General features: G+C 43.6%; 1 protein-coding gene across 2 annotated transcripts; it reads right to left on the reverse strand.

Moving 5' to 3' along the window:
• Positions 1–1,364: 1,364 nt before the first annotated feature.
• Positions 1,365–16,343, reverse strand: LOC308339870 (kelch-like protein 23; the record flags this gene model as incomplete). 2 transcript variants are annotated; one of them, XM_080798884.1, is made up of 4 exons in its annotated part: positions 1,365–3,486; positions 10,500–10,652; positions 13,996–15,210; positions 16,146–16,343. In XM_080798884.1, the coding sequence occupies 3 exons, from the start codon at positions 15,206–15,208 to the stop codon at positions 3,176–3,178; spliced, it is 1,677 nt and encodes a 558-aa protein (XP_080655010.1). In that variant the 3' UTR covers positions 1,365–3,175. The 2 variants fall into 2 exon arrangements, with proteins under 2 accessions (XP_080655010.1, XP_080655009.1); XM_080798883.1 differs by lacking the exon at positions 16,146–16,343 and having other exon boundaries at positions 13,996–15,223.
• Positions 16,344–18,015: the final 1,672 nt, after the last annotated feature.

Below are 18,015 nucleotides of genomic sequence, written 5' to 3' on the forward strand. Positions count from 1 at the left end.
GATGCTGCCTTCTCACCGTGGTGTCACACAGGCAGGGAGAGAGAAAGCTCTCTGGTGTCTCTTACAAGCCTATCTGATCAGCGCCGTACCCTTACAAGCTCAGTTAACCTGAATTAATTCCAGAACAGGTACTTCCTACCTCTACAGTCACACTGGGGATAAGGGCTTCAGCCTAGGCATTTGGGGGGACACAAACATTCAGTCCTTAACACAAGCATATATTTACATGAATGTGAAAACGGAGGCTAACATACTACCTTAAGCAAGTTCTCCAAATGCTGACCCTCTTTCAGTTGCAGCTCAAAGCTAAAAATATGACTTGTGAGAAACTGCTAACTTGTTTATTTTATTTATTTATTTATTTATTTAAAGAGGTGGGTGGGGGTGAGGAACAGAGGGAGAGGGAGAGAGAGAATAATAAGCAGGCTGCCCACCCAGTATGGAGCCCCACACAGGTCTCCATCTCACATCTCAGATCCTGACCTGAGGAGAACTCAGGAGTCAGATGCTTAACCGACTGAGCCCCCACCCCCACCCCCCAGGCACCTTGAGAAACAGTAACTTTAAAATTTGGATACTTAGAGTTCTCTTAATTCAGTCATACTTAAAATCATCTCCACAATTTTAATTATTTTGCAAAATAGTGCTGGCCCTTCCAAAGCCACGCTTTGCATTTAATTATAGTAAAATATTTTTCACTCATACTACAGTGATTTGGAACTTGGGATAATTCTGACAGCAGTGTTTACCTTCCCTTCCCTAACACTTTCTTGTGTGCACAGAACAATAGCAAAAACAGAATTTTACAGAAAATAGGCACAATAAATTGAATACCTCAGGCCACAAACTATTTTCAAGATCTTTCAAATACCTGAGGAATGCTCTTTTGTAAAAATAACCAAAACCATCACCTTTCTTAAAAAAATACACTGGAGAGACAAATGAAATGTTAGGACTTGAAAAAAACTAAGAATAAGATATGATCCATGAACTCAAAATTGTATATACTTCACATATATAATGATAAATCCTTTAAATGACAATAACAATGGGATTTTTACTGGGGCTGAGCCGCAGGGAAGAATTCCCAGAGGCTGGACTCAAGTCAGGATTCTATAGGACCTAGGTAAGCTAAAAGCAGAGGAAGGTGATTGCAACTGTTTTCATCTATTCCATAAAACATATCTCTAACACACTACTGACATCACATGACTGGCCCAGCATTAATTGCTAAGTGTTCTCAAAAGCAATAAAAGGGTCTATAATCCAATTATAGATTGAAATGGTCTATAACTCAATGGTTTCACTAACTCTAACTGTCCTTTGACTCGCTCAGGTCAAATTCAAGCAGTTTAACCACATATACAGTGATTTACTTATTTTTATTGAAAACACAAATATTAAAGAAAACCATTTAAATAAATTAAAAAGCATTCCACATCCCCCTACACTAACACAAAGGATTTGTTTTGCATATTACCTTCCACATGCAAAAAGATCTTACGAAGTCACAATCATAGTACACATACTCTTTTCTATTGTGCTTATTTGACTTACCGTATCACAGACACAACCATGTTTTTACAGTCTTCCAAATAATTATTTTAATGGCAGTATGATACTTCATTATTTCATCGTCCCACTTTCTTCTTTGACACATACACTATTTCCAATTTTTTTGCTATTATAAATAATGCAGACATAAACATCCTCATGCATTTCCCTTTGTTTTTATATTATTCTTTATGTTATAAATCTAGGAGTAGAATTTATGGGGTAGAAATATGGCCCCTTTTTTTGCTCCTTCTATGTGGTACCATATTGCATTCCCAAAAGGTTGCGCTATTTAAAATGCCACCTGAAATGAATCCATTGAACAGTCTCTTTCTTAAAAAAAAAAAAAAAATCAGAAGCATTAGGTAGTTTACAACTTTCATGTTTTAAGTTAAAAAATAATTACTGTGTCTTTAAGAAAATGAAGAGTGTGGAGAGATGGTCTACCAGATCACTAAAACTTCAGCTAACTTAAGCAGTACTTCCCAACTTTTCTCAAGTTTTGGCACACACAGAAAGTAATACTGCAGGCACACTGGGGAAAGTGGACAAAAGTGTTTCTGCTCAGAAGCTCCAGCCACCCAGGCTACCTCTAGCTGCCCCAGGGGTTATGGGGACCCACATGTAGGCACATCTGTGGCCCAAAGTCCCTGGGTCATGAAGCTCTAATCAGGGAGAGGTTAAGTGACTGTGACTCAATTCAAGTTACAAAAAAATCTAGTTAGTGGCACAGCTGGGAAATGAATGCAAATTTCTTCTCATCTATGTATTTTCTATTACATCACAACTGTTCTGCATGCCTTCTGGCTCTAAAAGTCAATTTTGTATGCAGTAATGTATCTACACTTATGAAAAGAGGATTTTTCTAACATGCTTGAACTAAAGACATCTAAACTAGCAATTTACATCAAAGCTGAAAATTAAAAATAGCTCTTAGCATTAGCAAATATTTAACTATTTTCTCTGCAAATTTTCAGATTTGCTATTATTTAAAATTTAGTTTGTAAACTCTGAACAGTAATAATCTTTTGCACAGTATCTTGTATACCTCAGGCAGTCAGCAAATAAAGAACAATAAATTATACACACTACAAAGAAAAAAAGACTTAAAATAAGTCCACATTCTAAACACATCTAACCATGGAAAAATGCTGTTTTAAAGTGTTGATTTTGTAGAGGTAGAGAAGAATCCCTCCTTAAATTTCAAATTCCTTGCTAGCTAAATGCTAACCTTAATATACACTAGTACATTACAGGGTCAGAAGAGACATTTCATTACAAAGAATGATTCTGACCTGCACCCAGTGTTGATGCTACCAGGAGAATAATTCACTACAAAGGTATTTCACTTTTTGCCAAGTGTCCAAAATTCCATATTACCTTGAAAAGCAGAGATTATAGGGTGTTAACCCTACTGATTCAAATGTAAATACACATAGGATTTTTCCATTAATCACTGCTTTAAGGTGAAGAGTTGGGGTTAGACATGGGAATTCACCCATTATATGCCAGGCCACAACGATAAGTAAGGGACTCCAAATCCCAAATTCTGTTTCTCTCTCTTTCTTTTTTTAATTACACCCTAAAACAGTGATTACTGGGTCCACTTCTATGGATTCAATCAGACATTATACACACAAACACACCCATGGGACCGCATGGCGCTTGGAAGATTGCCCACTATTTCCCACTTATTAAGATCTGGATCATATTTCTCAATGCTCTGAAGATACGTTCCCTTCGAGTAGGAATATCCCCCAGTGACATAAATACATCCATTCATGATGACGGCACCACACTCCATCCTCCTTTCCATCATGGGAGCTATTTCTCTCCATTCATTTTGTTCAGGGTCATAGCATTCCGTGATTGTAGTCTGTCCACCAACTAGATAGAGCTTATTTTCAAATGGAACTGAACACAATCCATATTCTATTAAAAAGAAAAAAAGCAAAATTTTATTAGGATAACAAACAGAGATCCCTTAGGCTGGTGATGTAAGAATCCCTTACAATGCAGCATACAAAACTCGAGTCGTCTTGACATTCTGATTCCTCTACCACAATACTGAGTCTTAAAATCCATCCCCTATCACCCAATTCAGACTGCCTCTCCCTGCCATTCTCTCTCAGGTGGTCCTTCCTCTGGCTTTACAGGGTGCCAGGGAGGAAGACGTCCTCAGACCACTACCCAGCACAGACACCTTTTATCCTACGCTCTGGGTACAAGTTGTGGAGACCCTCTGACATTCTGACGTAAAGACCTCTGAGGGAACTGCTGTAGGCTCCTTCAGGTCTTAGTGGCCACCCCTACAACCAGGGGCAGGCACTCTGTAGCGTCTGCAGCGCCGGGGGCAGGACGGAGGACCTGGCTTGCCTCTCTCACATTGCTGCTCCAAAAAGACAAAACCAGATTAGTGGGGTCTATGATCCTAAGAGACCAAAAGCAGCTCAAAGGCAGACAGCTGCTGTGTGGGGTCTGGATCCCAGGCTGGGAGTCTGCCTCTGGAGTTGGGAGGAGGTGGGTCAGCCTTCTGGGCTGTTTTAATTTTTCCCATGTTATATATCCCTTTCCCCCGGCCCCCTGCCATCCACAGGCAATCAAGGCACCCAGCTCTTCTGGAACGGCCCTTCCTCTCCCTTCCAGCACTGTCCCTCAGGCGAGGCAGGCCAGGTGTCCGAGGCACCAAACGCAAGGCTGCTGCTCTCATTCTCTGAGGGACTCGGACTCTGTGCCTCCAGCGTCGCTCTGGCCTCACCCTGGTCCTTGTGCTTCTTCCTTGTCCCCATTTCCAGCACCACTACTAACCTGTGAGTTCATTCTCTGGGAATATCAACCATAGGATTACACTTAAACACCTCTAGCTGCAGGCCTGGAGGAAGAACAGGACTTGTCAGGGGCCCTAACGTTATGGCAAATAAATGAAGACTCAGTTTGTTATTGCTGAGGGCTTCCTCCTGCCTAGAAACTTCTGCTCCCAGGACTTGGCACGGCCGCCCCTTCTTGTCATCCAGGTCTCATCTTACGGTCATCTCCTCAGAGGGCCCTCCCCTAACCACCCAGCCTGACGTGGCCAGGCAGGCATCCCCACCACCTCACCCGCTTTCATGTTCTCCACAACACTTCTCGCTGTCTGACGTTTCATGGTGACTGTCCGTCTCCCCTCTGACAGTGTAGGACCTGCATCCTGCCCACTATTCCATCCCTGTCGGGGAACAGCAAGTGTCTGGAACCTTGTAAGGACTCACTAAAGTTTGTTGGATCAATGAATGAATTGGAACTTGTACCCTCTGTACCCAAATGTGCACTCCCATTATTTTGTGGGGGAAGAAACAAAGCTTATAAGCTCCCCTTCAGAAAGAGAGAATGTATAATCAAAAATGTGATTTCCCCTTTAAGAAGGTAAGCACATTCTTATCAGTAAAGTTCTTGCTATCTAGGTTTCAAAGGCTAAGGAAAAATCTCAGAAGATGAGTCCATACACTGTTGTTCTCAAGTATCTGACAGCCAGGAAGACAAGAATTCTTCTACCCCGGTAAAGCCCCATTTATTTTACCCGGGTTTCCAATGATTATACATGCAGAAGTTTTGTAGAATTTGTTTTGGTACTTGTGAAACATTGTTTATGTAAATTATATGAATCATTTTATCAAATGGTTGTGAAAATTAATAATTCAGAAATTTTATCAGTTGGTGTGATTCAACGAGTTCACTAGGCTTTTCTTAAATTTCAAAGTTTACCCAAAAATCCTCAATTTGTGGTTCTTAAGAAAAATATCTCCATCTTCCTATAGCAGGAAAAATATTTAAAATAAGGTGACTCCTGGGGCACCTGGTTGCTCAGTTGGAAGAGCATGCAACTCTTGATCTTAGGGTTCTAAGTTCAAGCCCCATGTTCCGCATGGAGATTACTGAAATAAATAAACTTTAAAGAACAGAAAAATAAATAAAATAAGGTGTTTCCTGATAGTTTTTTTCCTGTTACCCAAATACAACATAACCTTCTGTTATTGTTGATGGAAACTTTTTCTTCCACAGGTGTAACTGCTTTTTTCCTGTTGGTCACTCTACAAAGCTACTGAGCCCAAAGGACTGTGCCCTGTTTATTGAGCTCCTAGCACTACACATCACATTCGGGAAACACTCGGCAAACCTTTGTTGGGCAAAAGAAGGAATGAACAATTTCAAACTAAGTACAAGAATGGCACCATCTGTCATGGCTCAAGAAGTTTACACATAAATATTCACTATAAACACACAGCAGTCTGTATTCAGTGTTGCATGAGTGATATGAAGAAAGCCATGCAGGGATTCACAGACAACCACAATACTTTCAGGTATTCAATATCCACTGAAATGATTTAGACTTTTTTCCTAAGATTATTTGCATTGAAAAGACCTGTAAAACTTATCTAATCTAACTTCTTTACTAGAAAGTAAGACCCAAGAGCTTAAGCCACTGCCCACGACTAGCCATGTGAATAAATGGCAGAGCCAGGAGAGAACTCTCTTCCCATTTGATGTAGCTCTCCATAGGTTTTATCCCTTTATTACTTTCTGCTTCTTCCCTGGTCTTCCCACACTCTTCCTTCCCAGCTCATCCCTTAAACAGTGCTGTTTCCCAGGACTCTGTGCATAGCTGTACTATTAGTCCTACCCTCCCAATGCACCTCAACCACCTCCACACCCACAGTCATAGCCTCCAAGCAAATGACACCTTGATCTCTAACTTTGGCCCCACTCTTCCTCCTGAGCTGCAGACCCCTATTTCCCAATCCTTGATGGACAGCTCTCGTGGGTGATCCAACCAGTCCTCCACAGTTAACTACAAAACTGAGCTCCAACTCAGCTCTCAACTCTCTCATGTTGAATGCATAACATTCCTCACATCTACCTGTTTTTACCTCTTACCGCTTTCAGGCTTTCAGCATATCTCATCTGGTGTATTATGACAATTTTAACAGATTTCCCTGCTGTCTAATCTATTCTAAAAGGTTCAAGACCTTTGGTAGTTCTCCATTTTGAAACTTCTCCTGACTGCCATTGGATGCCCTCCGTGAAATGCTCTTCAACAGAACTCTCCCATCCGATCTCTCATTCTACCCTCTCACATCTCATCATATATATCCACTCCCAAGTACCCAAATAAACCTGGAACTTGCCTTCCTGCTTCCCACCGTTGGCTCCCTTCTGCCAGAAAACACTTCTTCAAAAAACACCTTAATTATAGCCATTCTTTAAGGCCTAACTCGTAACAACATACTCCTGGAATTCTAAGATTTCCAGGTTTCCCTTAAATTAGACTCAAGCTCTTTCTACCCTCAATTTCAAGAGCACTTACTTGTATAACTGCCTTGTATTCCTGTTATGTATGTATATTTGCTACTAGATTCTGGGTTCCTGTAGCAGTAGAGACAAGCTCTTAATCATCTTTGTGTCTTACAGAATAATGAGAATGGTATCTTTCCCAAGGTAAGGTCTCAATAAATATTATCTTGCATTTAATGGAATTAGAGTCCCTTCGTTTTTAACTATCCAAAACTACCACCCTTAAAGGCATCAAGAAAAAAAGATAACATTTGTATTACCCTTGAAAAATAAGAGTAGTCATGATTTCTTTGTAGTCTAAGCTATGTATCTGTAAGGGAGGCGCAAGACTGGCACTGTACATTCCCGGGGAGTCGCTCCCACGATGCAGAAGAAGCATACCTTGCTACAGTTCACAGGATGTAACTCCAAATGCCTTCAAGGGCTAAGGAGCTAACAGACTAGTTGAATGAAGCAGGTCAGGGGTAGGAGAAGCAAGAGCACGGTCCCCCAGGTCTATGATGGGATGAGAATGGAAGAGACTAGTGAAATGGAGCATGCAGGTGCCATTTAAAAGTGAGCAGCTGCTACATGGCTCCAGTGATCCCTTCCAGAAGGGAATGGGGTCCAAGGTTGCTACAATTTTTCCAAAGGCCAGAAATCACGACTTTTATTTGAAATCTCCTAGATTTTAAATATTGGTAGCAAGCCAGTTAAAAATATTTTAAGCACCGAAAGCCAAAAAGAACAAACCAGGCAGGGTGCCAACTTGCTACCTTTGTTTCTTGCATTATGTCAGGAAAAAGTCCAATGGAAAGCAAAACTTAACAAAAATTATTATTTGTTCCCATTGATTTATAGTCGAATTTAGTATTTACTTCTGATTGATTTTTCAGTTGGCCATGCATTTTCATGCTTTAGCTTACATCTCATTGCCTTTCGGACTCCCGTTCAAGCAGTGAACAAGGTACATGTAGCTTAAATATGTTACAAGATGTCTAAAGGATTCCCTATATGAAATATATATTAAATTGGTAATGTAAATAAATGCCCTGTAATTTGTTAATACAACTTTTCATATATTGGATTTTCTTTGTAAAGATGTCAAAGTCATGTCTAACTGATAAGGTTAACAGGGGGAAGAAATGAGATAACAGCGCAGTTCTTAAAAACACAGCCTCCCCGCCAGATTGCCTGGATTTGAACTTCACCTCTAACAAGCACTAGCTAGCTGATTTTGGGCAATTTATTTACTGTCTCTGTGCCCCAGTGACCTGCAAAATGAAACAGTAGTACCTAGCTCACAGGATTGCTGTGACGTTTAAACAGATTACGATATAAAAAATTACTGGAATAGTTAGTGACTGGCTCATAGTTACTAAATAAATGTTAGCTATAGTTCAATTTGAGATGGTATTATTATTTTCCATTATGACTTCATTGGTCATAACAGAAAGTGGCGGGGGGTCTGAGCTAATACATCTGGGCTACTAGGAGGGAGATGGCAGCCTGTTCCATGACGTCTTCAGAGCCAGGACAGGCTGTGGCTGAAGTCTCTTGTTAGGCAAAGCTTGTGGCATTTGGAGCTGCAGCCCAGGTGCAGAGTGCTTCCCCTGAACCGCGAGATGAAATGTCTGTTGCCGGGGTGGATCCAGCTGCACTGGTCCAGAGCAGGACAGCCTGCTCTGCTCCCTTAAGGAGAGGGAGGCTGCTTAGTCGCTGTAGCATGGAGTATGCCATCAGACTGCCGAACTGAACCTTGGTCCACCACTTCCCAACTGTGTGACCTTATCCTTTCTTGCCACCATTTCTAAATATGTAAAATGGGTATAAACAATACCTATTCACAGGGCTATAGACATAAATTAAGGTAATACTATGTATAAAGTGCTGAGTCAGTACCTGACCTGTAGAAAGTGTTCAGGAAGGTTAACTGTTACTATCACTCTCAGATGGTTCAAGCTTGCGAATTTCAACCATGCTCGCCAATGACTCACAGAGATAGAAGCCTTATGCTATATGGAAAATGATTCAAAGTAGTATAGTGGTATGGTGATATAAATCTTTCCTAATGAAAAGTCTCAAACATACGCCATAACTGTAACAGGCTATGGCTCATACTTCTCGGAGCTCTTCACAAAGAGACAAGTCAAAGAACAAAGGCACCGTAGGCAGAAGGCTGGCCATTCCTTATGGGCAGACTACATGTCCCCTTCCTGATTGTTAAAGTAAGGCTAACACAGGGTTCTGCCCATTCCAGGAGTAAGTGCTTAATAGTTACTGAGACCCAGAAAGAACATGCTTTTAAAAGAAGAAACCACCTCCTGTTGAACTCAATCAATGGGCACTATCCCCAACTATTTGACAGACAAGTGCTTTTTTTTTTTTTTGACAGTTTGGTGACTTTTTAAAATTTAAATTCAATTAGCCAACATTTAGTACATCGTTAGTTTCAGATGTAGTGTTTAATAATATATCAGTTGCATATAACATCCAGTGCTCATCACCTCACATGCCCTCCTTAATGCCCATGACCCATTTACCGCATCCCCCCACCTCCCCTCCAGCAACACTCCGTTTGTTTCCTATAGTTAAGAGTCTCTCATAGTTTTTCTCCCTCTCCAATAACTTCCCATTCAGTTTTCCCTCCCTTCCCGTGTGGTCCTCTGCACTGTTTCTTATATTCTACATTTGAGTGAAACCATAGGCTAACTGTCTTCCTCTGATTGATTTATTTAGCTCAGCACAATACCCTCCAGTTCCATCCATGTCCATGTAAATGGTAAGTATTCATCCTTTCTGATGGCTGAGTAATATTTCATTGTGTATATATATATTCCACATCTTCTTTATCCATTCCTCTGTCAATGGACATCTAGGCTATTCCCATAGTTTGGCTATTGTGGACATTGTTGCTATAAACACTGGGGTGCAGCTGCCCCTTCAGATCACTACATTTGTATCTTTAGGGTAAATACCCAGTAGTGTGATTGCTGGGTCATAGGGTAGCTCTATTTTCAACTTTTTGAGAAACCTCCACACTGTTTTCCAGAGTGGCTGCACCAGCTTGCATTCCCACCAAGAGTGTAAGACAGTTCCTCTTCCTCCTCATCCTTGCCAACATCTGTCGTTTTCTGACTTGTTAATTTCAACCCTCCTGACTGGCATGAGGGGGTATCTCATTGTGGTTTTGATTTGTATTTCCCTGATGCCAAGTGATGTTCAACATTCTTTCATGTGTCTGTTGGCCATTTGTATCAGACTAGTGTTTTTTAACTGTCTACAAGAATTGTGTTTCATATAATGCATATACATGAAAGAAAGCACACAAAAGAGGAATAAGAAACGCAACAAAAGAACCTAGGTGAAGAAAATTTTAAAAAGAAACTACCATTTTTAACCACCCAGGCTTAAAATGTGTCTCATAAAGACATCAGGGAAAGTATTTGTAGATGTGATCTAATCAGAATAGCCTGTGATTACTGTTAGATGGACATATGAATATTTTGAGCCTTCTAATTACACCCATGGGTAGTCTGCTGTAAGTCTAGCATTTTCTTTTTCCAGGCCATTTTTAGCTGTCCCTCATAGTCTAAACTGTATTACAACATGTGCTCTCTGGAACAGTATTTAATTACCTGGATGTGGACTGGAGGTGATGAGGCTCCACTCATTGATATCTGAGTTGTAGCTCTGGACCTTGTCGTAGGTGCAGCTCCCTCTGTAGCCGCAGTGGCCGCCAATGACATAGATAACTTCGTGTAAGACGCAGGCAGTCGCGTTTCCCACGCCTGTGTGTTAATCAAAATCATGTCTTCAGATGGATCTATCGTTGTGTTTCATGATGAATATTTGGGCTAAATTCATTATTCTTTCTGTTTTTACTGACAGTAGATGTCAGGCCCTGTGCTAGGTGCTATGAGAGATGGAAGAATGAATAAGAAAGGCTCCTTGCACTCTTCTAAAAGAGGGTGAGACACTTACCCAAATATTTAGAGCACAGGGTACGGAACCACTGTGAACGTTCAGAGCCAGGAGACACTGCTTTGAGCAGGGAAATGATGGATGGAGGTGGCAGAATTTGACCTGGGTCCCAGCAGGTAGGACTTTGGCAGGTAGAGGTGAGAGAAAGCCATCCAACGCAGAGGAAAAGGCAAGTGGGCAATGTTGAGTATCCTCATTTCATGCCAGCACGCTCAAGGGCAGGTGGCCCAGCTGGAGTTGTCAGATGGGAATTGAAGCTGACATAGTAAGTTGGAAGCCACGCCACAAAGGATCCTGGTCCCCAACTATGAAACGAAGACTTCATTCAGCAAGAGCTTAAAGATTTTTAAACAGAGGAAGAGAGAGACTACAGAAGCAGAAGGACAAAAAGAGTCAGACATCCAGATATTGGCCCAGGTAGGAAGTATTGAGGGGTTTTAGAAGGGGTTTTGGGTGTGGAGGGAAGGGCATGGAGGTAAGAGAGACAGATAAACACATAAGCCTTGATGCCTGACTGTGTCAGAAACAAGCAAAACTGATGGTGAGGTCCTAAGTTCGGGAAATTGGGAAATGCTGATGCTCTACGAAAATGGGGAGGAAGAAATGAGTTCGGCAGAAAAAGAAGCTCCGAGGAAGTAAGATGAGGCTCATTTTGGTCAAACACGTCAGTTTAGTCTTTCAACCAACAGTTGTTTACCACTGACACATGCTGGATGCAGTTGAATCGCCTTGTGAGTTTCTACTTCAGCATAAATGTGAGTTTATAAGCAGGGCAGTTATGATGAGGGAGAAAAAAGAAGTCAGGAGCTCCTAAACAGCCAAGTATTTATTTCTTCTCTGTACATCCCTAAACCAAAAAAGGAAATGAATTTGAAATTTGACTCTACACAGTTTAAGTTCTGATTACCAAAGGAAGCTGATCGTTCACGCCATGACTACAAAAGGAAACAAACTGGGAAAAGTAACAGAAAAATGAGAAACTTATAGTTCAAAACCAGCACTGTCCAAAGCTGGATAGAACGGATACAGGATTACCTTCCCAAGGATGATCAGATATAACCAGGAATCAGAATTCAAGGTGAAAGTGTAACTAAAACTTTGGAATTTCAGACCCAGCTGGTGTGGGGGGGGCGGCTGGGGGGGGGGTACTTGGGTGTATGAGGGTCTCCCATTCCACTCAAGGTGAAGGCAAGAACACACAAGGCTTTCTTTGACAGTGGACCCACCACTGAAGCATTTCTTTTCAGCAAGCGTGTTTCAAATATGATGTTTAAAGATTGCAATAAAGTAACCAACTTTCCTCCTCATGGAAATATGCTCTGAACTATGAAACCATGGCAACTGGTATCTCTTCATCAAGAAAGAGAGGCAGAAATGTATCCAGGTTGACAACAGCCGCTACAGTATTTGAATCTTCCTTGTTTCTTTAGTAGGAAAGGAGTCAGGAGGACACTGAGGACCATCCTGGGGAGGAGACCAGGAATGGGCAGTTAAGCTCAGGCAGAGCCCAAAACAAGAGTGGCAATAGCAGGGGGGCTCTAAGCCCCCTTGTCCCCCTCTACCAACCACTACTGAACCTTCGTGCATGCAGGAGAGCGGACATGATTTGTTATGAAAGATAATTTTGCTCTGTCAAAGTTGACGTGCTCTTTTATAAGGACCTTCATTATGACAATAATGAACAACAAATAGTAACAATAACACGTACAACAACTCCTGACACTTACTGAGTGCTTCCCCTGCTCCAGACCCTGTTCTACACGCCTCACGTGCATAAGTTCACTTAATCCTCTCAAAACCCTGAGCTTCATGATGTTGTCTCCCCCACTGTACAGACAATCAAAGCGGGGCCCAGGGAGATGAAACAATCTGCCTGAGCACATTAGCAAGGAAATGGAAAGTCAGGATTTGGACTCAAGCAGTTTGGCTTCAGGAGCAATGTGCCTGATCACAAGACCGTTCTGCCTCTCGGGCTTCCTGCCTGTCATCCAGCGATCACACCAGGTCAGATTCCCAGACCAGGTCAGATTCCCACACCCTCAGTAGTATGAAAACAGAAACAGAAAGGCCTGGGAAGGAACATTTGGAATAAAATGACACAAATTTAGAAACAACCTACCAGTTGTTTTTGTGCAACTCCCCAGCACAAATGAATAAATGTAATTAAGTAAGATCCCAGTTTAACTTTTTTGCCAGTGGGAGGGAAGGAGAGCAAGGCTAATGGAGTACTGAACACAGCAGAAAATAGAGTGTTTATCAGACAGACACTGAAACCCAGTAGTGTGCCTGGCTGTGCGGACCACAGGAGGGAGGGGATGGGATCTGCCCCATCTTTCACCTTAGGAAGAAAGACTTGAATCACAAAAAGCAAGGGCTATCTGTCTCTACTTTTTGAGAGAATGTAATTTGTTACACTCTACAGGGCCCGAATCTTTCAAGGTTTTATGTATTTTATTTTTATTTTTATTTTTTAAAGATTTTATTTATCTATTTGACAGACAGATCACAAGCAGGCAGAGAGAGAGGGAGGAAGCAGGCTCCCTGCTGAGCGGAGAGCCCCACGCGGGGCTCGATCCCAGGACCCGGAGACCACGACCCGAGCCGAAGGCAGAGGCCCCAACCCACTGAGTCACCCAGGCGCCCCACCTTTCAAGGTTTTAATGAAAGACCTTTTAAAAGAGAGAGATGATCAGATAATGGGAGGGAAAAGACTGAATATTTAAAAACAGAACTGAAAAGGGTTCAATTTCAAGAGCATAAATAAATAAATAAGAACTAATAAAACCACCCAACTTTCTCTTTTCATTCAGCCTTTGACTTAAATATAAATTCTTAGGACCTGAAGCAAGATCTAAACTTGAAACAGGCTGTAGAGTGAGTGGGATGAATTATACTGTTTTCTTATATAAATGATATTTTTCTAGTCTGAGGAACATGCTCTAATCACATAACCACAGGCAAGTTGGGGACTGCTCTACTGTGCTTCTACTTGGAACATTCTGTCCACTATTATTTGTATAATCTATTATAGTTCCTAGATAGCATTCCAAAGTGATGCATTCTTTTTAAAGTTCTCTGCAGGAGAATCTAGACCACTGGCCTAACCTCAAACATCTAGAAAATTAGAGAGTAAATATAATCTGGACTTACCTTTAATCATGTTTGCAATAGGAATCCATTTCTCTTTTAATGGATCATAGAACTCGGCCTCTTCTGCAGGAGCCCCTTTCCTGTAACCACCTAAAGCGTAGACGCAGCCACCCAAGGTGACGGCACAGTGGTAGTACCTGGCATTGAGCATGGGCAAACCTTCTGTCCATTCATCACTTTCACTGTTATAGATCCACACTGTGTCAAGAGCTTCTATGTTATCCGTTCTATAACCCCCAGTTACATAAATGTTGGGTCCCAAACATGTAACACCATAGCTCTCCCTAGTATAGTCTGGTATTTCCGCTCCCTGAATCCAAACATTTGTCAGAGGATCCCATATGTGAACCTCTGATAAAGGATGCCAGTAATAACCTCCAATGATGTACATTGTGGCTGTGGACCTCTGGGAAATCTCTTTATGCAGGGGATTCAGAGCATTGTATATTAGAGATCGTATCTTATTTTCAGTTAGTAGGCAGCTTCTTTGAAGACCTAAAGCTGTTTTTAAATACACTGGATCTATATCTATGTTTACATAGCTTAGTAAGTTATACAGGCATTCAATTCGATTTTCCACATCATGAGCAGTCCACTTAATAACAGGCTCTATGATAGCTTCTTCTTTCCAAACACTGAGATTCTTTCTGGACAATATAAAGAGAAACTTTTCAAGGCTGATTTCCAGAAATTCTTCTTGCTGCCACACTTCCTTAAACCTTGAACAGAGAATTCTTCGAGATTCCTTTTCTAGTTCTGGACACATGTGAAATTCTGCAAAGGAGTGCATTCCAATACAATTATCAATATCTAAGTGCCTTACCAAAAACTGCTCACAAGCTTTCTTTACCGAAAGGAACTGTAGCAGATCTGCTGCTTCAAGGAGGCTTTGAACGTTTCTTTTAGTTATTTCAATCTGGGAAGTGTATGCATAATTCACAAGGCCTTCCAAAATATCATGGTGGATGCCAGAGATTTTTATTTTATTTTTAAATTTTTCTTTCATATCAGCTGTGAACATTGCCTTAAAATAATTGCTGCAAGCAGCTAAAACAGCTCGGTGACAATGGAAGATTATGCCTGAAGGACACTGAAGGGTAATATCAGTAAATAATCCATCCAAGTAGAATGTTCTGAATGCATCCAGAAAATCGACTGGATGCGCTGTATCCTTGAAAAGGTAAATATAATCTTCTTGTCCTTTTAGAGCCATGGCTGCAATAAACATGAAATAAACGGGTTTTCAATTTTGCAGATTACGGCAAATAATCAATGCTAAGGACGCCAATCCTTGCGATGATTGATTAGCATCGCATATACTCCAAACCTAGACTAAGTTCAGCGTTCTAAGTAAGAAACGCAAAATGTGGATAGACTATTTCATAGTTTATGTGATGGTCAATTTAAATTCGGGGTAGCTTGGAGCCTGAAACGAGGCCCCCGGGGTTTTCAGTAATCTTTTAAATTAGAAATATTGATTTGCTACCCCATTCGCGCAGTCTCCGCAATCGGACCCGAGCCGGCTGTCCGAGAGAACCCCCGCTTGGCAAACCAACTGTCCGAGGGGTCGCCCCACTAGAGACTGGACTTTGGCCGTCTGGGCTCGGCCCCAATGCACCCTTTTTTCACTAGCTCCATCTCCCTTGCAAGTCGCATCGAGCTGCCAAGAAAGGGAGGATCGAAATAGAATTGGAAAAGAGGAAATCTCGGGAAAGGGAAACCCTGTACCTTTCTGCTTAAGAAAGGAGAGAAAAGAAAGCGGCCGGGCCGCGGCCCCTCCACGGCCCCTCCATCCCTCTCCCCCGCCGCAGCCGCAGGGGTTTCCGCGCGCCCCGAGCCTGGGCCCCGGGCCCGCGTTCCCGCCGGGAGACCGCCCCGCCCCGGGCCTGGCGCGGGGACTCGACTCGAGGGCGCCGCGCGCAGCCGGCCGGGCCGGGTGCCCGCGTCCCTCTGCCCCGGGACGCCGCACAGGTGTGGGGAGGGCACAGCGGGCGGCCCCGCGCTCGGCCCAGCCCGGCGCCCGCGCGGCCATTGTCTCCGCGCCTCTGCCGCCGGCGGGCTCGGGAGGCGGCGCGGCCTCGCTCTCCCGCGCCCGGCCCCGCCGGCTCCCTTACGGCTGGCCCCGGGCGGCGGGGCCGCGGGACACCTACCTTCGGCGGCGACGCCGGGACGCGGTGCTGGCCCACGGGCTAGCGGCGAGCGAGGGCGGGGGCCCCTCCGGACCCTCTGACCATCTTTGGAAGAGGCGCGGCGGAGGGTGCCTGCTAGTGCAGCTCCAGCCCACAAGCGGCTCCTATTTTGGTGCCCCGGCTGCTCCCCGCCTCCAACCGAACAGCCCCCCGCGCGGCCTGGGCGCGGGGCCACTCGCGGGAACTCCCGGGTGGCGGGGCCGCGCTGCGAGCAGGGGTGGGGCGGGGGCGGGGGTGCGGGCACGCGGCTGCGGCCCCTTCCCGGCCCTTCCTCCCTGCAGCAGGTGGGAAGGCTGCCCTGAGGACAGGGCTTCCGCGACTAGCTTTCCCCTCTCTCCTTGGATCTGGGTCTTCCACACAGCACACACCCCCGAGCGTTTTCCGTCTAGACCAACTCAGTAAGTCCTGAATTAAGACCACATATGGGGGCTGAGGGGGGACTGCATCCCTTCCCCCTTCCTTCGGTGCTCTCACCAGCCCAGGCCCTAGAGGGAGAGATGGAGAGGACAGTGTGGAGAGAACGCAGCAAACCTGGAAGGTCTGGGGTGGAAGATGCCTCCGGAATGCCAGAAGTAGCTGCCGCTTTCCCACGAACCCTATCCCGCTCCCCAGCAGAGCACTCAGGAGCGAGCCCCTGGGACTGATTTGCACACTAACATGGAAGCTTTCAGAAAAACGGAGAGCATCTAGGGGGAAGGATTCAGGTTAAGGTATTTAGAGCAGAGTAGCTGGAAGAAGCAGCCTCCGGTCCTTTCTTCCTGGTGACAGCAGGTCCCGTCAAAGATGTCCATGTGCAACACCAGAAGGTTCATTTTCTTCCAGCAAAAGCCAGTTTCAAATCTTGTCATTTATCATTCATCCATTCATTTGCAAGTTTTTATTGAGGGTCTGATAGGGCTAGGCATTGGTACCTAGAGATCTTACGGAGCTTACAGTCTAGCCATGTCAGGAGAGGAAAGAGACCAGGATGAAATGAACACCAGAGGCCCAGGGTGTTTCAGAGTATGGTCTGAGAGACAGGGCAATGGCCAAACTGTATGTGAACACAGAACTCTGAACCACAGAAGAACCCCCTGGAAGCCACACCATAACTTCTGCAGCCAGACCAGAACAGTCAGGACATCCTCAAGGACTGCCAACTTCCCTGTTTTTGCTGGACTTCCAATTCAGGACCCATCAGGGAAAGCCTGTGTGTTCCGCAAACCAATCACATAAAATCCCCCTTATTTCTAGTAGCCCGCCTCCAGCTTTACCAGGCCAACAACTTCCAATCAGAACATACCTGAAACCTTCCCCTTTTTTCAGTTTTATAAAGCTTTCCCAATCCCCTGTCTGCCTTTGAGCCTCTGCCAAAGGCAAGTGACGGTGGCTGATTCTGTTACTATAGCAAGAGCTGAATAAATAGCGTCCGCTTGTTCTCATTTGGGTGGTTTTAGTTTCATTCTACAAGTCAATCTCAATTGAATTATGTGGGATGCTAAGAATGCAGCACCCCACAAATACCACCACACCCAGACTTCCCTGGGGCGGGGCCCTAGGAATCTGTATCCTATTCAAGGGCATCAGGTGATTCTTTTGCACAATTCGAAGAATGAATGTTGGACCCAAAATGGAAGAAAAACAAAAGGTTCAGTATCTCAACATCTGGTAAACTGTTTGGTAGAGAACAAAAGTATGTGAGATTTTGTTTCAGGGCTACGGTTCATCTCTGCCACTTTTGTAACATCTAGCCTTAAGCAAGTCACTAAATTTCTCTGATCCTTAATTTTCTGATACGTAAAACAGAAAATACTACTATTTGCTCAACTTAACATAAGGTTATCAGAAAGAC

This window comes from Martes martes (assembly GCF_963455335.1).
Source record: "Martes martes genome assembly, chromosome: 3".
Taxonomy (NCBI): Eukaryota; Metazoa; Chordata; class Mammalia; order Carnivora; family Mustelidae; genus Martes; species Martes martes.